Source organism: Meles meles, chromosome 4 (assembly GCF_922984935.1).
Source record: "Meles meles chromosome 4, mMelMel3.1 paternal haplotype, whole genome shotgun sequence".
NCBI lineage: Eukaryota > Metazoa > Chordata > Mammalia > Carnivora > Mustelidae > Meles > Meles meles.
This window is the reverse complement of record NC_060069.1, coordinates 163,569,946-163,597,202: the sequence shown is the minus strand read 5'-3', so window position 1 is coordinate 163,597,202 and position 27,257 is coordinate 163,569,946. Positions and strand designations below refer to the sequence as shown.

The 27,257-nt window shown below is 54.5% G+C and overlaps 1 protein-coding gene across 5 annotated transcripts in view; it reads right to left on the bottom strand.

The window, feature by feature from the left end:
* Positions 1-5,224: 5,224 nt before the first annotated feature.
* ADARB1 (adenosine deaminase RNA specific B1) overlaps positions 5,225-27,257 on the bottom strand; it is a 129,942-nt gene continuing 107,909 nt past the window's right edge. For 3 of the 5 annotated variants that reach the window (XM_046002228.1, XM_046002226.1, XM_046002229.1), the window contains 2 exons: positions 9,538-9,672; positions 5,225-8,673 (listed from right to left, as the gene is read on the bottom strand). In XM_046002228.1, the coding sequence (XP_045858184.1) occupies positions 8,222-8,673; positions 9,538-9,672 (587 nt within the window). In that variant the 3' untranslated portion in view covers positions 5,225-8,221. Of the gene's footprint in view, positions 8,674-9,493; positions 9,673-27,257 lie in introns of all 5 variants that reach the window. The other 2 variants (XM_046002230.1, XM_046002227.1) reach the window with 1 other exon arrangement.

Below are 27,257 nucleotides of genomic sequence, written 5' to 3'. Positions count from 1 at the left end.
TTCCGCCTGCGGTTGGCGTTTCTGCCGAGAACAGTTAAGAACAGCGCGATCTGACCGACCCCAGGGCGGAGACTCTCCCTGCTTTGCCCCTTTCAGGACCAAGCACGAGCTTCAGCCAGAGAAGCTTCGTGACACGCTCTGGGTTCTGCGGGCACAGAAGGTCAGCCTTGACTGCAGCGGGTCCTGTCCCCCAAGGGGACACAGGCAGCCACGGAAGTGGATTAGTTCTGGGCAAAGGGAGAACGACAAACACTGGAGGGTCACCCTCCTCTCACTCGGCTTAGAAACACTCCGGCTCCAAAACAGCCTCCTCCGTCATGCTCTGTCCAAATGCGTGGTCTGCTCTCTCTCCAGAACGAGGCTCGGGACACACAGCAGGACACCCTGCTGACCCCAACCCCAACCCCTGCCTGGGGGCAGCCCAGGGAGGGGCCCCGCATGCCTGGGAACCCAGGGCCGGGCGCAGCAGGCTGGGCCGGAAGCCGACCCGGGGACCCAGGGACCCAGCGGGGTGGGCTGAGCACGTCTCTGCGGACAGGCGGGAGTGGAGGGCGCCCAGCATGCAAGGCTGGGCTGGGAGGGGCTGGTGGAGAAGCCCCGAGGCTTGGGGTTGGCTCCCAGGCTGGGAAAACCTACAGCCTTTTAAATACTTTTACTCTACAGCTTAACCTTTCAATTGCGAATTTTTACAAAAGGTGGTTTCTGGCCTATTGTGAAAATTAACGAGTCAGAGTAAACCACTCCTCCCTCATGCAGAGGCACCTGCAACCCAGCGACCTTGGCTCCAGCCCCACTATGAGCCCGGCTCACGCACCCCTGCACTCGCGGGCCCCACCGCACCCTGTGTCCCTGCTGCACCTTGATCCAGAACCTCCTGAACCCTGGTCTAGCCTACAGCCCCGCCCCGTCACCAGCTCCCTGGGTCCTCGGCGCCCCCGCTGCCTCTACTGCCCGAACACCCCAGAGACAGTGAGACCCTCAGCAGGTGTCGGCCAGAACCCAAGACCCGCGTTTAATATCCCTCCCCCTTCCGGAATCAGAAGGTCGTCTGGAAGAGACGTTCACAGAAATTATGTAATTATCAACTGGATTCGACGAGGCTTTTGTTACAGTGTTTGGAAAGCAAAGGCTGCGAACCACCCGGCCTGTGAAAGCCGTCGCTGTCCGTCACTGTTGCTTCTGGGGCATGGCAGGCTCTGTCGTTCGGGGGGACTGTCGTTTGCCCGCGGCCCCGTCACGAGTCACGAGTACTACCCAGTTTCTCTCCTCCTAGACATGCCAAGGGAGCTGCGGGCGTTGAAGTGTTAATTTCACTGCTTTTATGCCGACTCGACATTTTAAAATGAAAGTCTTCAGTCATTCTGTTATCCTAAATGCATTTTCACCCAAACTCAGCTGCCGATTGAGTCCGTTCTATTCACGGCCCACGTCCTGCCTGTGAGCTCATTCTTCTTGTCAAACCCTCGAACCTAATTAGACTGATTTTCTGTCCAGAAAGGTCTGACCCACTTTTCCAACTGCAATGAGGGAATTAACATACTTTCCCAGGACTTTCCGAAGAAAAACACTGAGAAATGAAACTGCGGAAGACGCGCTATGAAGCAAGTTCCTGGAGGCGGTAAGCGCCGGCACAAACCCGCGTTACAACGGGCCACGGAAAGAGAACGTGCTCGTGCTTCCCTGTGTAAGAAATTCACAAATTTAACTAAACACGCAGGTACGTGCCCAGGTTATCCAGTGACGAGCGGGTGATAAAATCTGTGTGTTTGTTGAATGGGCAATACCTCAGGAGCTAAAGACGAAACGAGAACGAAATGTAAAAACTGTTTCTAAAATGTCCCTCCTTCGTCGATTCCGTCACGCATCAGGATCTGCGTTTCCTTCGTCTTTGATGAGAGAGAGACGCGCACCCACGGCTACGAGCGAATTAGTCTGGCCGCCGGCGCGTGGCGAGCTGCCGGCCGCGGGACCCCGCGCTGACCACTGTCCCCCAGACACTCTTGTGCGGGTCCTGGGACCCCGGGTCTCGCCTGAGCCTCTCACAGAAACCGCCGTCGGTGCGGGTCCTTGTGGGAAGGCTCTGGGGCCGCGACCCTGTGCCGGTTCCTGCTCTTCCAGGCTCTGCATCGGGGCGGGGGGCCTGGGCAAGTGGCAGGACGGCCGCGAGCAACCCTCCGCCTCTGGCCGCCCGCTGTCCCCGCGTTCCGGGGACGGATGAAGCAGCGTAAGTGTTAGGAAGAGAGCACGCGGGGAGCTGGGCGTCGGTTCTGGGGACGGTGGAGCGTGAGTCCGCGCTTCGGGAGACGCTGTCGGTGGCCCCCATTCCGGAAACTTCCCGGGCGCCGGCGGCTCTGTTGGTGCGGGGTCACGAGTTCGAGCCCCACGTTGGACGCAGAGAAGACTTAAAAAAACAAAAAACCCTTCCTGATGGTTCCCTTAATGTTTTTTGAACTTGGGGAATTTACATTTGGTGGCATTTTATTTTTTCTGTGTACATTACCTGTGCTTATGTGAAAACAAATCCACGAGCCCTTCGAATACCATAAAAATGGAATTTGTAAAAAGTCTTTGTTCAGGGGCGCCTGGTTGGCTCAGTCGGCTGCGCATCTGCCTCCGGTGCAGGTCAGGATCCGAGGTCCTCAGGTGGAGCCCCGCATCCGGCTCCCTGCTCAGCGGTGACCTGCCTCCCCCTCTGCCCCTCCCCCTGCTTGTGCGCTCGCTCTCTCTCTCTCTGCCAAGTAAATAAATAAACTCTTAAAGGAAGGAAGTCCCAGCCAGGTCACCTGCTGCAGCTCGGCTGTGACCCTCGCCTACGTGGGGAGGTCGGTGTGTGGCCGGGTCACCCGCTCGGCCGGGGATCAGCAGTTGCCATCGGCCCCCAAACGTCTTGGGATGTCCTTGTGTCGTCCCTTGTCTCGTCCCAGCCAACTTCACCCGTCCGTCAGCTCGTCGACTGTGCCCATGGCTTCAGTCTTGTTTTCTTGTCCGTTCTTACAACTCTTACCAAGTTCATCTTAAACTCCGGGTCTGCTCTGAAACATCGGCACGCACCCTTACCGAGTCTAATCCAATACCAACCCTTTGGATTTTCCTGGTCGTGCTTTTCAAACGTCTCATCTCCCCGAGGGGGGTTTCCGCCTGCTCCGACAGCGTGTTCGGGACCTCGGTGTGACCCTGGGGTGCTGAGGGACAGAAGAGGTGGGGACCCCAGGAAGAGGGCCCAGACTCGGGGCACGCCGGAGCCCACAGGACGCTGTGGCCCTGCGGGTGGAATCAGGCAGGCGGGGAAGCACGGGTCCCCCACAGGACACAGGGCCTTTGCACGGCCCTGACTGCTGCGGGGAACGTGCCCACGGCCCCCACCCCGCGGCGTGTGCGCGCCCAGGGTCGTAGCCCAGCCCGAAAGCCAAACCGCAACAGCCCTGCGCACCCCACGGAGCGGCCTGCCTGGGGTCTCCTCTGAGCCTCAGTGCGCAGGGCCACACAGGGTGGCCACGGGCAGGGCTTCAGGGCTCCGGTGTGCGCGGCTGCTCCGCTGTTGTGGGACCTGCGCTCCCCGCAGGTCATGGGGGGGCGTGTGGTGCCTGCAGGTGCCCACAGGGGCTTGGGCGCTGCGATGTGGGGGCGCGGAGGGGCGGGCATGGGCTCTCCGCGGGGGGACGTGGGCCCAGCGAGCCGCGAAGTGTGGCTGACTCTGAGTTCTGCTCCCGGATTCCCGCTCCTCCTGCCACAGTTTCCGACCCGTGAGCTCACTGGGCTTGTTGCCTCTGCTCCTGCTAAAAATTCCATTTTAATTAGTTAAACATTTAATTATGTCACTAATATTAAAGCTTATTAAATAACTGCTCCTCCCTCCAGTGAGGTCCCACCTGGAGCCAGCGTCCGGCTCAGGCTGACCACCCCCTTCCCTCACCCCTGCCCTTCCCGTGCGGGCTGCGGGTGGGCACTTCCAGCCTCCTTCCCCCGGGGAAGCTCTGCCTGCGCCGTGGCCTCTGGGTGCCAGCACCTGGGAGGGCGGGGACACGGTGACAGGTCCCCAGCCTCACCGCCCTCAGGTGAGCGCCTTGAGGCACAGCCCCCCCCACCCCAAGCATGAGCAGGTAGGGGCGTGCTGTGATCGTCCTTTCTCAGAAGCTTAATGTGTCTTTTTAGGCTACATATTTTCATTGTATTTAATTTTTTTAAAAGATTGATTTGTTTGGGGGGGCAGAGGGAGAGACAGACTCTCAGGCAGGCTCCCCGCTGAGCTCGATCCCAGGACCCTGAGCTCACGACCTGAGCAGAAACTGAGTCAGACACTCAACCATGGAGCCCCCAGGAGCCCCACATATTTAATGTTGCTTTTATTGTGGGAAAATAACAGAATCAAATTGATGCAAAACAGAGCAAATTATTTGTCAACCGTGCATTTTGTGTGGGGATTTTTACTTTCAAAAACATTTTCCTGGTTATTTTTCACTAAATTGTAGGAACATCAGACAAACGGGTAAGCTTTCAAAAAGTAAAATTGAATTAAAATCACGCCGAGTCCTCGATCATTCACAGGGGACGGGGCTGTCCCAGGTACGCGTGTACGGAAGGCGTCCGCATTTCTTGACCACTAAATGCAAACGGTGGTAAAACAGTGCGATGAGCAAATGGTGGGTTTGGAGCATTCGTTAATTACCTGCGACTCGTTAATTACCAATCTCTGGTAATTGGTCTCTGCAGCCGGTTTCACCCGGTTCACTATGAACATCCTGCAGAAGCGTGAGCCCTGAATAGTAAAGCCACCCCCAGCCCCGAAACTTAGCAGCTGGCCGTCTCCCTGCACCGGCAGCCCCGTCCCCCCGCCCAGCGGCCCACGGGCGTCCACACTCTTCGTCTTCCCGCTCATGCCGCCCTCACACAGCCCGGCAGGTCAGTGGGGACTACATCGTCGTCCTTCTTACCCGCGGGATCTTGCCCGGGGGCCGCCGTTTCACGGTCCTCTACACAACTTCCCCGGGGAGCGGGCGCGACGCGTGCTCAGGAAGATGGCGGGGGACCCGCGGGCCCCAGGGGCTCGGAGGAACTGTCCCGAGTTGGGTAAATGTACTGAGCACTGGTGCGGCGCACGGGGACAAGCCCGGTGGGCGGCTCTCAGCCGGTGCTTACGCCCCCCTCCCAATCACACTCATCAGGACGGACTGCGAGGGGCCAAGGGGAGAACTAGGAAGGAGAGAAGAGCCAGCCACACGGCAGCGGTGGAACACTGTGTCTTTATTGAGAACATCTCCAGTCCTTTGTCTACAGGACAGCGTCTCATGCTGGGTGCCGGCTGGTCTCGGTGCGAGGGGAGCTCATGCAGGTCGCGCTGTGGTATATACATCAGTAAACGTACAGAGGACACCGGGGCCTGGGTCTTAGCGACAGGGCTCTTGGTGGAATTACATTCATAGAAAAGTGTCCGAATTGTGAAATAAAGCAAAATAAAAGCACATCACCCAGTACCTGGAGAAGCAAACTGCTCCCAGGCTCGCTCAACACACAATCCACAGACCGCCTTTGAACGCTGGTGGTGGCGTCCGGAAGGACGGGCGTCGGCTCCTGAGGTCCCGTCAGCCCACAGCGGGGCCGAGCTACATGTCCTTGGGGCTGGGGGCTCGTCCCTGCACCGTGAGCGAGTGCACACAGTGGCTCCAGAGGACAGCTGGAGAGCCAGACCCTGGCCTCGCCGGCCCCAAGGACATGACTGGCCGCGTGGCTGGAGGGGGGTCACAGGACACGCCGGGGGACAAGGACAGACAACACTGGACACGCGCATGGTCACAAATACTCTGCCCTTCCCGCTTACATAGGTGGGGGGTTGATAACGAGGAATCTTTTGAGACTCTCTAACTTCGCAGATTTTAGGGATGGGAAAGCCAGCCGATTTTACTTCTCTTGCTAGAACGAATTTACGCTTGGGGTAGACCCTGTATTTTGGTGTAAAATGTTTCAGAAATAAAGCACGAGAAACACTGTTTTTACAAAGAAAGTGGGGTCCCGTCGTCTGGGCAGCAGGGAGACCATGGGAATAAAAACGCATCCCAGGGAAACGAGTGCCGGGTGAGATGCTGGCTTGCACATTTTAAAAGAAAGTAACTGCTCCTGATTAAATGAGTCAATCACGCTCTCAGAATCAGAATTGCGCCCTGTGGCATCTGACCTGCGAAGAGGGGACGCCCGGCCTGGGCTGACCCCGGGCGGCGCAAGAGCCCCGCCGGGGACACCGCGGTGACTCAGGCCTTCCTCTAGCAGGACAGTGGCCAGCGCCCGGTGTCTTCGTGGAATTAATGGGTTTAGCGAACAAAACAGAAGAGAACCCTCCCAACCCCTTGGTCAAAATGTCCTCAGAACTGAAGATTCTTCTCAAAAACCCAAGTTCTTGGCTCTGTCAAATTGTCTAAGTCTCTAGAATCCTGATTACGGGCACGGTACGCCATGTGACGCCTGGGGAGACGGGGTGGTGCACACGGAGCCTCGGAAGGGACCCTTGCAAGGGCTGAGTGTCCTGACCCGGCACCTGGAGTTCACGTTTCTGCTTCTGTTCTGCTCCCGCCGTCCGACCTGGGGGCGCCTGGGGTCCCAGGTGGACGGGGCTCCTTCCTCCCTCCCGACCCACCTGTGGGGCCTGGACTCTCGCACAACGGGGGGTCCGCCGGGACCAGCACACAGGACAGCCGCGCACTCGGAGCGGGGACGCCGCGCTCGCCTCAGCGGCTAGCGGGAGGGAGGCAGTCAGACGGACTGGGTAGTGTGTGTATGTATACGCAATATATTTCCACTGAACTTTTCATCAAAATCCACATTTTTTTTTAAAAACTAAGTCCATCTCCCAATCCCCATTAGAAAAAATACCGTTTATCAAGAGAATAAAAACGCAGGGGCTCTTGGATGTTCCGTGTGCGGCAGCACCTGCTTGGGGAGGGCGGCCACAGCCACAGACACCCTTCCTGCTACAGCGGAGAGAAGGCGCGGTCCCTGGGCCCGACCACATCCCTGGGTCCCTGCGGCCCGCCAGCCCCACCCCCCGCCCCCAGGGATGGCTCCCGACAGGGGCAGGCACAGCGCTTCTGGTCCGAGTCTCCTGCTCTGAGCACGTGGGGTCCGGGCTGAGGTGACGGTGGCCGCCCTGCTCCTGTTCTGCGTTTTCACAGCCTGGCAAGGTGAGGCGGGGTCTCCCGGCTCTGCCTACAGCCTCCACAGCGGCGCCTGCCCACTCCCGTGAAAGCGGCCCCGATCCAGCAGGGGCAGGGCGCTCCCCGGGGCTCCTGTCTGATCCTGAGTGGAAGCAACAAGGCAACTGGTGCAAATCTCTGAGCTCAGGTCCCGGTGCCTTGCCCGCACTCCTGACTGTCTGCTGGCTCAGCCCGGGGCCACCCGGGGGGCCGGGGGGTGTGCAGCAGTGCCCGGGGCCACCCGCAGCACCCCTTCCCTGCCGTGACCGTCAACGTCCGGACCCTGGTGGGGACGATGCCCGCGGCACACTGCCTCACCAGCTTCCAGCCTGAATACTGACTTTCAAACACGTCTTTGATAAAGCTGGAAAGAAGAATTTAAAAATATGCCTTAGTGGCATCTTCTAAGAACGAGTCTATCTACTTAATTAATTCTATTTCCTTCCTGTGAAGCTGTCTGGAGAGTCATCCATATCCTTGGGATTCGGAGATAGGGAGGGGGATTTTAGGCTGACTTTTGTGCACTGGCCCCTACGGCTTTCTCCTAGTCCCTGAAAGACAAACACTGTTGAGAACCTCTCGAGAATGGCCGGGATCATTGCCGCTATCTCATCTCGGGTTACTGAGAAGTGAACCAACACACATTTTCCATGATGTGATTCCAGGAGGAGCGCAGAAGCTTCTAGGGGACTGAAGGTTCCGGGGATCTGGGCTGCGCCCCCAAGGCGCGGGCCGTCACTGCATGGGGGACTCGGGGAAGCGCAGGGCCGGGCCCCTCCTGCGGGGTCTTCTCCTGCACCAGGGGGACCCGCCGAGGGATCGGGGGGACCTGCCCGCGGCACGGCTGCGAGGCTTCACCTCCTATCTCTACTTCCTCACCTTCTCCACAGATAAATGCTCTTCAGCAATTAAAATAACGTGGCCTGAGAGTGACCTGATATAATTACTTTATAAACCACGTTCCTAACTCTGAATAAATTATTTATTCAAAAACTTCACACATAGTAATTTCTATTTTCCTAAACTTAAGGAAGCCCTACTCAGTAGAACTCAATTTCTAAACGTAAACGGAGATGGAAAGCGGTCACTGGGTCATTCCGGGGGTAACGATGTCGTAGAGGGAGACGCTGGACCCCACACCCTCCCTGCCCAGCACCCGCGTCCCCACACCCCTGCCCCCAGTTCGGACGTGAGGCTCCAGAGACGGCGCTGGACACCCAGCACCCCGCGTCCCCACACCCCTGCCCCCAGTTCGGACGTGAGGCTCCAGAGACGGCGCCGGGCGCGGGTGGCCTCCGCCCCACACCGCCGGTCAGGGCGTGAGAGAGAACTGGTCCTGCTCGGTGGGCTTCTCCACCCAGGCGCCCAGCCCCGCCTTGATGAAGGCTTTGAACAGACACGCCTTGGCGGCCTGGTACTCCTTGGCCACCAGCTTGGAGTCGTGGTACATGTTGGGCTTGGCGATCTTGGAGCGCAGCAGGCTGGAGGGAGCCTGTGAAGAGTTCAAACACAAGCGCAGGTGTGGAAGCGGCCGGAGCAGAAGCCAAAGCTCAGTAAGACATTCAAAATGTGGTGTTCGGTCCCTCGCAGGCTCCCGGGGGGACGTCACCCGCCGGAAGGTGCCTGCATCATGGGGTGAAGCGTGAGCCCCGGGGCGGTCCGTGAACGCTCCCCACACAGGGTCCAGGCCAAACAGGCGTTTCCGGACCCCAGGCTCTAAAGAGGCTTCTGAACCCACAGGGAGTTGATTCTCATTCCAAGGTGGGTGTTCTCAGCCATTTACCACCCAGCACCCGACTGGCCACTGTGTCACGCGGGAGGACTCGGAGGCACTGCCCCCGCGGCTGCCTGACTCGGGTTGGTGCGGATCGTGAGAATAAATGCGGTGCAAGCCCTCTAGCCCAGGCGCCCGTCCGGTAGGACCAGGGCCCGAACGCGGGGGCCTCTGTCCACATGGCCACGCTGAGGGCACCACCTGCTTCGTAACAAACACCCGCCCCGCCGACGAAGGGGAACCAGGAAAAGGCCCGTCCACCGGAGGAGAATTTATCCGGAAACGGACTCCGCCTCCAGCAGGAAACCGGCCCAGAGCCTTCTAAGGGCTGCAGGAGCCCTGGCTCTCCCTCCTCCGGGTGGGGCCAGGCGGAGACTTCCCTGGGGGATGCAGGGCGGGGCGGGAGGAGCTGCGGAGGAGGCCCCACTGGGGAGACCCGGGCCACACTCTCAGGCTGGAGGAGGCCCGGAAGGCTGGGGAGTGGCTGTGTGGGCCGCGCGGGGCGTCAGGGGGGCGCTGCGGGGGGAGGGGCCGGTACCTTGCCGTGCACACGCATCCAGCGACAGTACAAGGCGTGCTTACACAGGCGGGACGCACGGCCCAGCTCGTCCTTCCCTGTCGTGGCGTTGATGACCTCGACGGCCGCGTCGCCCACCGTCCAGTTGACGCTGAAGTTGGGCGCCTTCCCCGGCTGCCGCGCTTCCGCGTTGCTGATGCCTGGAGCGGAGAGACAGGGGTGAGGGACGAGGAGCCCATCGCGTGCCTGAGGGGTGTGAGCGGCCCAGGTGCACTCACCCCTGCCCAGTGCCACCTGCTGCCGCCCAGGAGCGGCCCTGACTGTGCTCGGGAGGTGGGCCGGGCCCGCAGACACCCAGAGCCACCTCTGAGCGCCCTTGGGATCAACGGCCCCAAGCGCGGGCGCGCGAGCCCCTCTGGGAGTAAGTCAGGTCCCGCGAGGTTGTGCGGGTGGGGGCGGCCCTCACGCTCACGCCCCGAGCGCCCCCCATGCCAGGGGCGGGGCGCGGTCAGGCTACCCCCCTTGCACGCACCGGACCCGGGACACGCGGAGGCAGACTCGACCGGCGCGGACATGCGTTCTTCCACACGGACACGGTCTCGTCCTCGCGCACGGAGCCTCACTTGGTGGGGCGGAGAGACTTTAAAGGACACTCAGGTGACTGGGAGCACAGTGCTCACCCCCACCATCGGTGCCACGGGTGTGATCGTCCACACCTGGGTGGGGACCCAGACCACCCCGACGCAGGGCGTGTCTCCAGAACGCACCCCCGACGGCAGCCGGCCGCGTGCCGGGACCCGGAGGAGCCCAGCCCCAGCACGGGCCGCCTGCCGCTCCCTGACAGCCGGGGCGCCGGCGAGCTCTGCGGGGCGCCACGCCGGGGCCTTCGCTCCATTTCTGCTCTGCGCGACCGTGACACCCCCCCCGACAGGAAGCCAACCTCACAGGTGGGCCAGCAGGACAGCTTCATCGTGGAGAAGCCCCTGTTCGTCGGGCAAAGCAGCCACCGGTGTCAGAGCAGGGTGCAAAGTCCTCCTTGTAAGTCACCCGTGTCTGGGACGGCTGCCACGCCAGGGGCCGAGCTCTCCCGTGGCTGCACTCAGGCCGCCGGGAGCCCCGGCCTCTCCTACAGGCTCCTCCGCTCCTCCCGCAAGGCCAGCCACGGCCGGTGCCAGCTCGAGCCGTCGGCGCCCCGGGAAGCTCCTCCCGCAGTCGGTGCAACACCCCGGGGGCCGTCTTGTGACCTGCTGGCCCCGGCAAGACGCCTGCTTCTGAGGAAGAAGTCAGGATTGTGCTGGTCACGCTCTCACGCCAACATCCGGGCAGTGAGCGCTTCTGCTTCCCAGAAGCCTCTTCACTGACGTGTCACAGACACGGGGGCACGGCCTCAGGAGTGTCCACGAAGGGAGCACACCCGTCACCAGCGTCCCAGCAGCCGGCCACCAGCCAGGGCCCGCTTGCCTGGGAGCTCTCCTGCCTCACGACCGGTCCTGCCCTGCGCGGGTCGTCATGGCACCGACCCCAGCGCGCCGGCCGGGGCTGCCCGCCGGGAGCCTTGCCTGTGTGGGGCCATTTCCACACACGGACTCCCGTGCGCCACACCCTCTGCTCGAGGTCACGTGTGTGAGTCACACACCCCGCGACAGAGCCGCCGCCTGCCCTGCCTGTGCAGCCGGTGCCCCGCTGGGGGACATGCCGCTGGAGGCTGTCTCACTCTGCTGTTCTAGTACTTGGCTGTTCTGAAGAGTGTGTGTGAGCATTCCTGACCCCGTGTCGGTGACGCGGGCCAGGCGTCTGACGGATGCACAACAGGCGTGCAACGGCTGGGTATGTACCCGCACCGCCACACGAAGCGTTGAAAACACCAGGCAAACCAGGTCACGCTGGCTAGAAGCGCTTCCTGCCTGATCACCGGGCAACGCTACAGGGAACCGCGAAACGGAGGGGCAGTGTCTGCTGGGGAGCGGCGCGCGGCCCACCACTCAGCCGACTCACCACGCAGTTCAAGAAGCCACTCGAAACACAGGAAAATCAACTGAAATTACAAGTCGATTCAACAAAATTGCCTTCCTAGAAAGAAACCCCACTGGCTGGGGCAGTCCCTGAACTTCAGCGTGGTGACGAGCTCACGCTCTCGTGAAGCACGCGGTCGCACAGGGCGCTGGTGCCGTCCCACGGCCCGCACGGCTCACGCGGCCCCTGGTCCCTACGGCACCTGCTTCTTTTTCCATTTGTTGAGATTAAGCACAATTTTAAAGGATCTGGGTGGGATATCACTCACAGCTTTTGGTTAGATTTTGATAAGACCGTCCTGTCGGTAAGCGAAGGGCCACGAGAAGCCACAGTCCATCCACCCCAGAGGCCAGAGCCGACCAGATTAAGGGGAACCGCGGCCCGTGGGCCATGGGCAGTGAGACACATGGCCTGCCTATGGCTCTCTTCCAGCACAAAAAGAATCAGGAAGACAGGGCCAGAGTCTGTTTTTTTAAAGGCTTTAAACAAATGCCGATCTTGCTGAGACAGAAAATGCGATGTGTGCGGCCAACCTTCCTGGGACGGGATGGCGGCAGGGCTCAACCTGACACCCCAGTCACACGCCCTCCATCACAGGGCTGTGGGTGTCCATACACAAGCTTCCCGGCCAGCCAGGGCAGACGGGCCGCGGACAGCACAGTTCTGCTGTGCCACACAGCCTGCAGGCCCCCAGGGAGGGCTCGCAGGAGAGGAGCAGCCATGCGGGCAGCTTCTGCCGTCAAAGCCACCTTTCCCGCCAGACCTCCCCTTTCATCTACCCTGCTGCTCGGAGCTCCCGTTTCCCAAGTAAAGCAATTTAATTTCTCCCCTCGGTCTCTGCTGTCCAGGAAACGTGGACCAAGACCTGGAGATGTCATTCCAACTTCCAACTGAAACCAGACCTGGACGACCGGCTGGCTCGGATGGCCAGGCGCACCACCAGGGCTATACTGCCAACGTCTCTGTTTTGGAAGGGAACCCAGAAAGGACCGGTGTTTAAGAATGGGCATTCTGTGATTTAAATATAGGTTCAGACTTTCATTTCTGGGTGAGACGGAGTAAGAGCTGCTGGATTCACCCTCCTTACTAAAACAATAGCAAACCAGACAAAATACATCAGACACCAGCCTTCAAGACCCTGGACATTAAGCAAGGAAGGGCAGTGGTTTCTGAGAGACAGGAGACCTGTGAGGTGAACCCCACGAGTGCTCCAGCTGCAGTCCTGACAGTGTCCGGGCAGCAGTGTGGAAAGATGGAGCCGAGACAGAGCCTGCGGACCCCCTGGACCAGGAGCTTGGGAAACTAAGGTGGCCAGGCAGTGGCCAGGAGGGTGCAGAGGCCAGAGAGCTGCAGAGGGTCCCCGGAGCGTCGGTGGAGGGTCCCCGGAGCGTCAGCCGAGGGCTGATAAGAGCACACACTGCTCAAAACTGGGCAAGAGCTGCCTGAAAGGGTCAGAGAGCATGCCCGATGGTCACATAGAGACATGAAGAGCTTAGGTACACACCTGAAGTCATCAACCACCACACAGAAAGATCTAGAATAGAAAAAAGATGAGTGAACTTAAAGATACAATAACAGAAACTATTCCAAGTGAAACGCACAGGAAAGAGATGGGGGAAAAAGAAAACCCAGCAAATCAGTGTGCTGTTAGACAACAAGTCTGTCAGCCTGACACACATGTGAGTCAGTTCCTGAAGGAGGGGAGGCAGAAGGGGGTACAGAAAACATGAAGAAAAAATTAGACAAGTTTTCCGAGGTCAATAAACGCACAGATCTAAGAATCTCAATGAAGCCCAAGCATGAGAAATGTGCAGAAGGCGACACCAAGCACATTGTGACCAACTGCTCCACGCCGATATGAAGAGAAAATGTCAAGCCCGGGCAGGGGAAAAGCACCACATACGGAGGGACAAGGATGAGACGGCAGATTTCTTACTGCAAGTAGTGCACACAGCACGACAGGGAGCAACATCTTCAAAGTGCTAAAAGGAGAAGAAAAGAACACACTGCCATTTCAGCAAAAATATATTTGCCCAGAAATATATATTTTAAAAAAGGAATGCAAACTAAAGGCTTTTCCAGAAACACTGAAGCTGAAAGAATTCATCACCGGAAGACTCACACCACAAAAATGTACAAGGAAGTCCTTCAGGCAGGAGGACATGGTAACAGAGAGAAATGAGGATCTACTTAGGGGAATGAAGAGCACCAGAAGTGGCAAATCTCTTTAAAAGCTAATTGGTTGTCAACATAACACTATCAACTATACTGGAATTAAAATGAAAAACTTAAATAAAGAAAGCTAATCGTTGAAACAGAAGTAATAGTATAGTATGGGATTGTTACCATATGCAAATGATAAATGTACAACAATATCAGAAACAGCAGGAGAGGAGAAGTGGAAGATTCTTACACTATACATAAGTGGTATAGTGTCACTTCAGGGCAGACTGGGATAAGTTAAGCATGTATGCTGTAAAGCCCTAAAGCAATCACTAAATTAACAAAACAAAAAGGTATAACCAAAGGCCAAGAAGGAGTTAAAATGGAATGAAAAGACATAATTAACATAAAGAGAAAGGGAGGGACAAAGATAATATAGAACAAATAAAAAATAAGTGCCAAGATGCCAGATTTAAACTTCACCATATCAATATCACAATAAATGTAAATGTCCTAAGCACCCTAATGAAAAGGCAGAGACTGTCCGTCGGGGAGATGGAAAAAGCAGGTCCAAACATGCCAACTACAAGAAATATATTTAAATATAAAAAAATGTAAAACAATTTAAAAATCAAAGGGTGTTAAAAGATACACTATGCTAGTATTAACTGAAAGAAAGGAGAGGATATACTAATGCCAGACAGAAGAGATTTCAGAGTGAAGAACAGTAACGGAGATAAAGATCATTTTAGAATGACAAAGGAGGCCAATTTATTTAAAAGGAACCCACAGGGGCGCCTGGGTGGCTCAGTGGTTAAAGCCGCTGCCTTCGGCTCAGGTCATGATCTCAGGGTCCTGGGATCTAGTCCCGCATCGGGCTCTCTGCTCAGCAGCAAGCCTGCTTCCCTCTCTCTCTGCCTGCCTCTCTGCCTACTTGTGATCTCTCTCTGTCAAATAAGTAAATAAAAAATCTTTAAAAAAAAAAAAAAAAAAAAAAAAAAAAATAAAAGGAACCCACAATCCTAATTACAGAACTACAAAATACATGAAATAAAAACTGATAAAAACCTTGAGAAATACACAAAGGCACTATTATAGTCAAGAGATTTTCAATCTTCTTCTCTCAGTAACTGACAGACCAAGCAGAAGACCAGTAAAGTCATAAAAGCCACACACGACACAATCAACCAACTCACAGGCCATTCTTCACAACAAGTAGCAGGGATACACTCTTTTCAAGTTTTCGTGGAACGCCAACAAACATCACATCCTGGTCTGTAAAATAAACATAAATTTAAAGGACTCAAGTTAGAAGATGAAACTAAATTAGAAATGAACAACAGGATCACCTCTGCAAAGTCCCCTAATATTTTGAAACTAAATAGCAGACTTCTACATAGCACACGGGACAAAGTGTTTTGAAAGGAGTTAAAGTAATAACACGACATGCCAAAATTTGTGAAATGTTGTGAAAGAAAGAAAGGTCTCAAAACAATGAATGGCATCAGCTAGTACCTTAAAAACTAAAAAAAAGAAGAGCAACTGAAACAAAGTAAGCAGACAAAAATAAAAAGATCAGAGCAGAAATTGTTTTTCTTAAAAAGATTTTTATTTATTTGTTTATTTATTTGAGAGAGAGAGAGTGAGAGAGAGCTTGAGATGGGAGAAGGTCAGAGGGAAAAGCCGACTCCCCATGGAGCTGGGAGCCTGATGCGGGACTTGATCCTGGGACTCCAGGATCATGACCTGAATGTATGGCAGTTGCTTAACCAAATGAGCCACCCAGGTGTCCCAGAAATTGTTTTCTAAAAGAAGCCAGAAAACTGAAAAACAAACAAACTCCCAAACCCATAAAACCAAAAGCTGGTTCTCTAGAGGAAAATCCATGAAACTGACAGACCTCTAGGTAGACAGATGAGGAAAGAGAAGACACAGAGCAGTGGAATCGGGAACGAAAGGCACGGCATCCCTGGAGACGCTCAGATGTTACAGGAATAATGAAGGAACGTCATGAACACTTTCAAGCCAATAAATTTGACAACTTAGGAGCAACAGACAAGTGTTCCTGAGAGACACGGATTACCAAAGTTCACTGAAGAAAAAAAGCAGATTCACACAATTAGCCTGTATCTATCCTGTTACTGATCATGAATGGGTAGACACTGTCTCACAGAGAAAACCTCAGGCAAGATGGCTTCACTGGTGAGTTCTACCAATGTTTAAGAAAAAACTGGTATTGAATCTAAACCAGTTCTTCCAGAAAACTAAAGAGCAGGAAATGGTTCTCTGCTCATTTTATGAGGCCAGTGTTACCTCGATGCTGAAAAACCTGACAAAGATACTCAAACACGACTACAGACCAACTTCACTACAGGCCACTGTGCCAGAGATACAAACATTCTAAGCAAAATTATAGCAGATTTCGAAAGATTAATACATAATGACCACACAAGGTTTATCCCAGGAACACAAGGTCGGTTTAATATTTAAATAACTTGATGTCACCATACTCCGAACGAAACATTAACAAACTAAAAAAGAACCAAATGATCAGCTCCATTGAGAGTAGAAAAAAATGCCTGACAAAATCCAACATTCATTCCTGATGAAAGATCCCTTCGCAAACTAGAAATCGAAGGCCCCTTAAGCAGAGAGAGGCGTCTGTGAAACCCCACTGCTGGCCACGCTTACCGGAGAAAGGCTGACCCTCTCCCCGTGACTGCACACAAGACAAGCAGTGTATGCTCAGTGCCATGCTCCACGTTCCCCTGGAGGCCCGGCTGGGCGCCACAGGGGAGGGAAGAACTCACGGGCATCTCGACTACAAGGCAGAACTGAAACATACAGATCTCGACCACCCTCAAAGAAAATTCAATGAAATTCATAAAACAGCTATTGAAACTAACACCTCTCTACATCAGAAATGAACTGGAGTCCGAAACAGAAAGATAACATTTAAAGCAGCGTCAAAAGTACAAAACACTTAAAGATGAACAAAAAGACAAAAGACGTGTCAGATGCGCACTGAGAAGCGCAGAGCACGGCTGAGGAACATGAGCGGCTGACGGAGTGGAGGGCGTCTGTGCTCGTCCCAGAAAGGTTCAAAGTCCTTAAGATGTCCGTTTTCCCTGAGCTGATCTGCACGTTCAAAGCAAACTTAATCAAAATCCCAACAGGGTTTTCTGTAGAAGCTGATAAACTGGTTATAAAACTGCTATGGGGGCACCTGGGTGGCTCGGTCACTCAGCATCCAGATCTGATGTCGGCTCAGGTCATGGTCTCAGGGTCACGAGATCGAGCCCCGTGTCGGCCCCACGCCAGGCTGCACGCTCAGTGCCGAGCAAAGTCCGCTTGTCCCTCTCCCTCTGCTTCCCACCTCACTCATGCTCTCAAATAAATAGTCTTTAAAATTGCTATGGAATGCAAAAAGGGCCTATGTAGCCAAAACCACTTTGAGAAAGAAGTACAAAGCTGGAGATCTAATTCCACCTGATTTCAAAACTTACAAGACTAGTAATCATGACAGTGTGATACTGGCATCAAGACAGACAAACAGTCTGGAGGTTGCTCTACCCTACAACCCAGCAACTGCACTACCTATGTGAGCCGAAGGGGCCTCTGCCCCCCAGTGTTCACAGCAGCGACGCCCACGACAGCCAGACTGCGGGAAGAGCCTGGATGTCCGTCGGCAGATGAACGGACAGAGAATACGGGTTCGTCCACACGACGGAATGTGACTCGGCCGTCAGAAAGGGAGATGTCCTGCCCTTTGCATCCACGTGGATGGGACTGGGGGTATCGTGCTGAGCGAAGTAAGTCAGCCAGAGAAAGACAATTATGTGATCTCACTCGCATGTGGGATTTAAGAAACACAAAAGAGAGGCATAGGGGAAGGGAGGGGGAAATAAAACAAGACAAAATCAGGAGGGAGACAAACCGTAAGCGATGCTAAACTCTAGGAGACAAACAGGGTTGCTGGAGGTGGGTGGGGGATGGGGTGACGGGGGGACGGGCATTCAGGAGGGCATGTGGTGGGACGAGCACCGGGTGCTGCATGCAGCTGGGACTCCCTGACCTCCTCCCGAGACTAATAATACACTGTGCGTTAACAAAACGGAATTTAAATTAAATTAAATTAAAAATTTTAAAAAAGAAAGTGGGGGCGCCTGGGTGGCTCAGCTCGTTAAGCAGCTGCCTTCGGCTCAGGTCATGAGCCTCAGGTCCTGGAATTGAGGCCCACACCGGGCTCCTCACTCAGTGGGGAGCCTGCCTCTCCCTCTGCCAGCCACTTGTGCTCATTTTCTCTCTCTGATTAAAAAACAATAAAAGACAGTAAGATCAGTGGAAGACACTAGTATCCAGAAACAGACCTGTGTGCACGCAAACTGATCTTTAATAAAGATGCAAAGGAATTCAGTGGGGAACGGATGAACTTTTCCACAGATGGTGCTGGGCTGACTGGGGATGTGCTCAACAAACGAACACGTGAGCTCAGGATGGGATGCAGGCCCAAGTCTAAACACTGAGCTGTAGATTTTCTAAGAACGCGACAGAGGAGAAAATCTCTGTGACACTCAGGTAAACAGTTCCTAGACAGAACATCAAAAACATGACTTCACAAAGAAAAGTTGATAAACAGATTTTACCAAAACTAGAATTATTGGGGCTCTGAAAGCCACAGCTAAGAGAATGGAAAGAAGAACATTTTCAAATCATGTATCTGATAAAGATCTTATAACCAGAACACGTAAGTAACTCTCAAACTAGGAAGAGATTAAACAACTCAGTAAGAAATGACGAAAGTTTTGAACGGTTCACTGAAGACAACATGCGGACAGCAAGAGAGCACACGAAGAGATGCTCGACTTCCCTGCTTGTTGGGGAAATGCAAATTAAAAGCCCACGGAGACCCCCCTCCACCCGTCAGAAAGCCTGGAGGGGCTCCTTACTCGGCGCTGGCGAGAATGAGCACAAACGGAGGTTCACACACCCCCGGTGGCCGTGTGACGGGGCACAACCCCTCTGGAAAGGTGTGACAGTGTTCCGAGAAACACGACCTGCACCTGTCTTCAGACCTACCCTTTACACTGCTTGGTATCCACCGAAGAGGAGCGGAAAGGCATGTCCGTGCAACGGCATGTACGCAAACGTTCTAGGCGCTTCCTTTGTAGCAGCAAAAGACTGGACACACCCCAAATGTCATCAACGGTCGGACGGACGCACAGCTGTGGTTTGTCCGCACAACCTGGACACACCCCAAATGTCATCAACGGTCGGACGGACGCACAGCTGTGGTTTGTCCGCACAACCTGGACACACCCCAAATGTCATCAACGGTCGGACGGACGCACAGCTGTGGTTTGTCCGCACAACCTGGACACACCCCAAATGTCATCAACGGTCAGACGGATGCACAGCTGTGGTTTGTCCGCACAACCTGGACACACCCCAAATGTCATCAACGGTCAGACGGACGCACAGCTGTGGTTTGTCCGCACAACCTGGACACACCCCAAATGTCATCAACGGTCGGATGGACGCACAAGCTGTGGTTTGTCCGCACAACCCATCATGACTTAGCCATGAAAAGTAACGACCTGCTGATCAACTCCACAAACACGGATGAATCTGAGAACAGTCATTCTGAATGAAAGACGCCCGACAAAAAAGTACGCATCTCACGATTTGTAAAATCCTAGAAAATGCAAACCAATCTCTATTGGCAGAGTGCCGATCAATTGTTGCCTGGGGATGGGATGGAGGAAGGGCAACCGGGAGGGTGGTGGGTGGGCTTGTTACCCTCCCTGCGGGGAGGCTGCAGGCAAACAGAGTTCAACACTTACCAAACTGTATCTTCTAAATACACAGTTTATGCCCATTATACCTCAATGAAGCTTTGAAAGAACACTGCAAGGTAATTTAAAAAGAAAAAAATTGTTCTCATTAAAAAGTAATACTTGCTCATTGCGGGAAATTTCAAAAATTTACACAAACCTGAAAGATTAAACCTACGACCCACAGTCGCCGCCGTAACAATCGGCTCTTAAGCCGACAGAAGCTTCCTATCCAAGAAGCTTTAACGCGTGAGCACACGTGCGTCCCACCTCTGAGACCCTGACTGGGCAGGTCTGTGTGTGGCAGGGGGTGGCCCTGGCCGCCAGAAACTCCTGAAGACTCTACAAAGGTTCTTACATCCCCTCCCCGCCAAGAAATCTTCCTTCCCAGGTGAGAATCGCCACTTTAATCCCTACCCTTCGGAACGCGCATCCTCGCGCTGGAGAGGACACGTGCACGCACGCCCCGCGGCTCACTTCTGTAACGCACCGGTCCCTGATCCTCTCGTCATCTGCTCACAGACGAGCAGCACTGACAGCTGTAAGATTAAGCTACACTTCGATTTCTGGTCTGTCGCTAAACTTGACTTCGAGTATTTCATTCAGGAGTTTTGCATCTTTAGTCATAGGTGATGCTGTCTGTGATTTTATTCGTGCCTCTCTGTCCGGTTTTGGAATTAGGTCAACTGTTTTTTCCTATGACCTGGAAAGTTTATACAGAGGTGGAATGATACGTTTTCTGATTAAAACTGATTAAACTCTGAACTTATTGGAAGGTAATGTGTTGATAATATTTTTGAAGTCTTTGCTGGAAATTTCCTTTACCAGAATTTTGCGTTTCTGTTGGTGTAAATTTTGGCAATTCACAACTCACTTGTCCCTTTGCTGTTGCTGTTGAGATTTCCAAATTTATCAGTATTAGAGCTGAATAAAGAATTATTTTAAAATTCGCCTGCCCACCTCCGTATCTGTAGGTACAGCAAATCCTACCATTACTTTTGTTTTGTCTGACATTATGACTTTTTTTTAAAATTTCTTCTCAGCGTAACAGTATTCATTGTTTTTGCATCACACCCAGTGCTCCATGCAATACGTGCCCTCCCTATTACCCACCACCTGGCTCCCCCAACCTCCCACCCCCCGCCCCTTCAAGACCCTCAGGTTGTTTTTCAGAGTCCACAGTCTCTCATGGTTCACCTCCCCTTCCAATTTCCCTCAATGCCCTTGACATTATGACTTTCATCTGATGGTGGTAGATCTCTCTCATGTTCTTTCAAATCAACACATTTTACTTTTATCGATGGCCTATAATCTCATTCCTTGTTCCGTCCCTCCCCTTTGCTTTCTGCCGGTTTGATTCTCTTCCTCTTCCTGCAGTCAGCGTCTTAACTTAGCTCTGCTGTAGTTTTCCTTCTCAGCTCTGGGCCAAATGCTTAGCTCATTGTTTTTCATTCATTCATTCGGGGCCGTGCACGATTCTGCCGAGTGAAACTGTGGCTCTGTCTCATCATTTTTGATATGTGTATTCTAGGAATCCAGTTTAAGGACTGGGTTCTTCTCTGATTGAAGAATTACTGACGAGAGTCTAACCTCCAGGGGGCTGAGGACTTTTGGTTTTAATATCAACTTCCTACAGCTGACTTTGAGCTTTGAGGTCTGCAGTAAGAGACGGTCACCTGTACAGTTAACGAGTCTGGATTTAATTACCTGTGACCGTGACTGTGTGAGGCCCAGCAGAGCTGAGTAGTGGGACAGACTAGAAGACAGCGTTCATCCTGTTATAGTCCAAACTACTTCAAGGAGACCATGTCAAGCATCCACTTGAAGTGGACACTGTCCCATCTCACACCAAGTCCTCAAAGCCATCCCAGGGGTTAAAACCTGGCAGTAGTGCTCAGCCTGAGCCCAAAGGCCTGACGACCAGGGCCGACGGGGTAAATCCTAGTCCAACGGCAGGAGAAGGCCGCACCCTGGCTCCCTCAGTGAGGCGGGAAAAGAAGTAAATTCCTCGCTCCTCCACCCTTGTGGTACTTTGTGCTGTGCATGCTTTGTTCCTGGGGAGGCTACAAGATGTCCACCCACGGTGGGGAGAGGCTAATTTCACTCTGCAAACACCCTCCGGAGGAAAACAATGTCTAATCTGGGTGCCTGCGGCAACTCAACTTGACACGTGATATGAGCCACCACAGTACAGCAGCTGACCCTTCCTTTCCTGAACAGCTCTTTGTGTTTCCTGGGGTTTCCGTTTCCTTTTGTTTTTTTAACTGTTCACTGAGAAACATCTACTTTCACATTATTGCAAAGACCATTTACGATAGTTACGATAGTTTCTTAGGCTACTTGTTAAAATGCATTCACTTTTTTCGGAAAAAACATTCTTTTTAGAGTTCTCTGATACGATTCTCCATTCCAACATGGAACTGTTACACTTTAGTCTTGCTGACAACTTACCGATTCACTGTATTCTTAGATTTACAAAGTATTCTTTCTTGGATTTCACGTCTCTCTCTTTCTTAGATGCCTTTTTCATTTTCATAGAGTATCTTTACTTTTTTTTCCTCAAAAAATATATATATTGGAAAGAAACCCTCTGGGCCCCTGAACACCTGAAAATTATCACTTTGCCCTAATGCTTAACATTTGGTTAAATAAATTCTACAAAAACCGTTTTCTCTTCAGCTCTGGCTCCCAGTGTCCCGGCAAGTGTCACATAAATCCGACACTAACTCTGGTTAATTTGGAAGCTTCCAGCACCTTCTCTTTACACCTCCACTGGTCTGAAATTCATGCGGATGTGCTAGGAATGGATTTTTAAAAATTAATTCTGCTCACCACCCAGTGCACTCTTTCAATGCAGTACGCATGCTTTTCCTCAGTACCCCACATTTTCTCCTGTCACCTCCGCCTCTGCTCATTCTGACATGCCACCAGAGGGACGCTGGATTAGCTCTCCACCTCTCCTGACTCTTTACGTTGAATACTTTTCGGCTCCGAGTTTCCAGAGATACACTGGACGTACTTCCTCTCTGCTCACCAGAATTGCAGTCTGGGGGGAGAGTTTTGTTCTGCTCGCTGCTCATCCAACACAGAACACTGCCCGTGACACACTTCATCGGTGTATTTGTTGAATGCCTTCTCGACCTTCAGGCTGATACTCGCTTTCCACACTCACAAAGTCCTTGATGTCTACTCACGAGGTTTGTGATTTATATTCTCTTCTATTCCCTGAGTTAGGACTGTTTTCTCTCAGTTGTTCCATTTTCTCATACAGAACATTCACGTTGGTGCTGTTTCGTTTCCTCACATGATAACGGTGATTCATTCGTGTTTGTGAACAAAAATCTTGGTTGATGACTTCGGGTAGCTGGCGTGGCTTCTTCCACCTGTTTCCTGCCTGCGTATGTGACTAGAGGGAGAGCCAGGCCCAGCCAGGACCCACGTCGCCTTCTAGACCCAGACTCCAGAGGTCCAGCCCAGTCACTGCTTGGCTGCGGGGACGGTTAGGGACTCTAACCACTTACGGAGTAGCCCCACCATGGGTGAGACTCCCTCAGAGGAAACAGTTGGCCTCTCCATAGATGTCACAAGACCACGGGACATCAAGGCACCCTTAGGAGTTAAACGTAGTCCCAATACCACCTTTTTCTCATTTTACTGATTCTCTGTTATCAGGAACCCATACCTTGTGGTCTGGAGTTCTGCCAGGGTCCCTGGGTCTTTGACAGGGTTACTAGCACACCTGTCCTCTCTCCGGCACCTGCCTGGCATGCAGGTTCCTTCAGGCCACTCACTGGGCTCATTCAAGGGCATGGCCTTTCAAGTAGACAGAATCAGGGAGGATTTCCTGGGGGTCCTGAGTGGAGGTGGGGACGTTTAGGAACAACTGTGGGGACTCTCTACCATAATGGAATTGAGTCTTTCATGAATAAACGGATAATGCTCATATGACCTTTTGTTAGAATTCCATTACTTGCTTACAATAAGATCAAAGTAAAGGATTATTTTTAGTGATACTTAAACCTTAGAATTACAACATTTCACATATTAAAATTAGAGTTAACTGAGAAAAATAACACTCTAAAGTACAGATCGTTTTTATATTTTCAGCTAAATAAAGTGCCATCTTTAGCAAGAATGGAAAAAATAAGGCAAAAAGAAATAGCTAGCCTGAAGGTTCAATGCAAACCATATGCTTTTTCTGGGGCAGAAAGCTCTCAAATGGTCACAAGAGTGTATGTATGTCTATGAGTCCCCAGGGCCAACACCACTGTGGGGACAGACACGAATGAGGAGCTTGTCTTTCTGGGGCCACGGAGCGAGAACTAGGGTAATGAGTCAATCATGGGCCGTGGTGCAGAAACCAATAAAAGCAGGTGCGGCTCGGCTGGTAATGGGCGCCCCTATCCCCCGCCGCTGTGAATTAGGTGTGCTGAATCCGGACTTTCAGAGCAAAACTACAGACGGGGAGCTGGCCCGATGACCATGAGCACCTGAGAGCTCTGGAGGGCGCCGGTGCGGCTGCGGTCCCCTCCGCACACTGTTTCTACGGTTCCTGACACACACCCCATCAGGGTCCTCAAAGGTCGCGTCTGTATAGAATGGCTGGTGACAGACACTTAGGGCCACGAGGGGTTCCCGTTACAGAAACTGCGCCACTTCTGGCTGACCAGAAAAATGCAGAGTTTACGATCTCGGTGGAGGGGGCCTCTGCTCTGCAAACAGCCCACGACCTGCGAAGGCGTCTGTGCAGACACCGAGCGTGTGGCCTCCCGCAGCGAGGCCCCCGAGCCTGGGCCTGAGTCTGCAGACGTTTCCGCTGGCAGCAGCGCACCGGCGGGACGGTCACTCTGAGTTTTGTTAAGGAAGATGACTCCTGAGCTGACAGGGAAGTGAATGAGGCCCGCGGGGCAGTGAGGCTCGGGCTCTTCCTGGCCTGGGCACCGCCTCGTCTTCCTGGGTGGCCACTAACCCTGGCCATGTCCCTTCACACCAGCACCTCTCTGGCCAAACAACACTTCTTCTTGGAACCGGGCCTTGGGGTTTTACGGCACTGACCTCGGGGAAGAGCCCGGGCGCTCTAGTCCAGAGAGATGAGCATGACGCTGGCGGCCTGGGCTGGGGGAGCGCCCGTCCCACAGACCCGGGGCACAGGCAGGATGCTCACCGGACTCTGCGTTCCTGAGGCAGTACGGGGCTGGGTGCATTGCGTTCTAAAGTTTCCACCGGCCAGAGGCCATGGGAGTGACAGAAGGGGCTCTGACTTTGGATGCGGGAGGAAGGAGGCAGCAGCGCGGCTGTGCGTCGTGTGTCTGTGCAGGGCGGGGCGGCGCGGGGCGGCAGCTCGCTCCATCCCGAGGGAAGATGGGAGGCAGGCGTAGGCGCCCCAGGACCTGGTTTGAAAGCAGCCTCCATCGAGTATTACAAATTATCTCGAAAAATCTCCAACGACGTCAACTGAGTAAGTAAATACTTTACCACTAAAGACCCCAACGGAGAGAATTTCTGAAAAACAACATGCAGACCACGTCCATGGGACTTAAGAGTTTAGAAGACACTCGCAGGTCATCTCGGTGGCCTCCCACCAGAAGCTGCCGTCACCGTGTCCCCTGCAGGCACTGGGGTCATCCAACGCGAGCACTTGCTGCTACCAGGGGCTGAGCTCCCGTCCGGAAACTCTGGCCGAGGCTGTTCCAGCCCCTTGCGCCTGTTTCTGCCTGGAAAACACGCTTCTCACCCTCTGCCCCTCACACAGGCCTCTCCTGGGCTCCGGGCGAGAGGCAGACATGGGCTCCTCCGACCACGGCGATGGTACGTGGCTTTCCACTGGCGGAAGAAGGTGCGCGTGTCCCGCCCAGCAGGCCAGCAGCGCCCCTGCTTCCTTTCTGCCGCACGTCCCAGAGGCCCCCACGGACTGGATTCCCAAGAACCTACTGGCTCCCGGCGTTGCCCCGATGGTCACGCCCTGTGTCCACGCTGACAGCGCAGCCCGCCATGACCCCAGGGCCCCGGGAAGGTTCAGACCGCGGGCCTTTCCTCCCGAGGTCTCTGTGTGCACCTGGACAGCAGCCCGGGCCAGCACAGACACTCAGACTCGGGGGCAGACAGATGTGAGCCGGAAGCCAGAAGTGTTCTGCAGGGACCGGACTGGAAACGGATCTGGAAAGAAGATCCAAGAGCTCAAGAGGCTTGCGTGTCCGAAACGTCAGGGGAGGGCGGCGTGCGCGTGCCCGTGGCCCCACGGACACAGCTCGCCACCGAGAAGTGCTTTCTTCTTGTAAAAATCTACTTTCTGTGCTGAAAGGAAAATGATTCATCTGTCCTTGGTGGCACCAAGGAAGCCAGGCCAGAGCAACACCTTCCGCTGAAGTCCGCCTGGGTCTGCTCTGGTCTCTGCTGAACAAGCCTTTCCCTGTGCGGTGCTGACGGCTCCCCGTTCCTCCCCGGGATGCCGTGGACCTCGGTGCTGCCGCGCCGTCCTTCTCCCGGAACCCAGGCACCCTCTGTGAGACAACGGGAGGCGAGGGGGCAGGACAAACACCCAGGAACTTTAACAAATGCACGCACAGCCCTACGCACGGGGCCCGAGGGCAACAACTCCAGCCTCCCGGCTGTTCCACGGTCCAGCTCCCTTGTCCGACACAAGGCTTCCCTCGCAAGCAAGTCTGCAGGGCTGGGCCGTGGGCTGGGCCCACCTCACAGTGCGTGACCTCCCAAACGGATGACGTCAACAGTCTCTGCTCTAGACTCCCCGTGCTCGAGTCCTTCTGTCCGTGACCACACCTGCCACGTCGTCAGCCCAGACTGCGGGGCGCGCCGTGGGCCCACGGAGCGGCGGCTGCGCCCCCTCCCGCGGTGCTGGTGCCCCACAGCGTGCTGCCCCTGCCGGCCACGCGAGGACGCCAGGCACTGACACCGTCTCCAGAGCGGCCTGCCGCACGGACCTGAGCCCTCCTCGCGGTAAAGCAGCAGCACAGCCCCCGAATACAGCCTCGCCCAAGTGAACTGCCGCAAGGAGTCTGCATTCTGAGACGGACTTTGCCGGCAGAGTGACGCTGCCCAGCGGCCCAGCGTCTGAGAAACGCTGTGCCTCCCGAACCCCGGTGCCGCCCCCGGATTTCACAGACGGGTCGTGCGGGCACCGGCCCGGCCCCGCCCCGTCACGGGCAAGACCAGGAACCCGGGCTGTCCAAGCCGCCGAGGAGGAGCAGCAGCCGGCCACCCCGGCCCCTCGGGAGGCCCTCGGCACCCACGGGCACCGTCCACCAAACCGTCGGGAGCGGAAGCGATGCCGGGAGAGAGCAAAGAGCGGACTGTTACTTTGTGACGGACTCGGTCTCTGTGACGAGACACACAGGACGACCGCACGGTCTCCATCTCGCAGACGCCGTTTCACCATCTTTTCACAGGTACGTGCACACCCCCCACACACGCTGTGATAAGATCACTCCTGACTGTCACAAATGAGCTTCCTTCCACGGTCTTAGAACATCCCCTCGGCAACAGGACCCTGGGCGGTCCTGGCCAACACGGCGCCGGTCAAGCCACGCCCGAGCACCTGTCCTGTGCCCGGCGTCGCAGCTGGGGAGCCGCTGAAATGGAACAGACCGCGGAGGCCATGCGGGGAAAGCGATGCTCTGCGTCATGGGAAATGCGCGTCCTAACACACGACAGGATACTGACGCGAGTCCCCTCTCTCCCAGGGCAGGTTCCATGCATGCGGACACCCGGGGGCCCTCACCATCAAGTTTTAGCAGACTCAGCACTTTTTCGTAAAA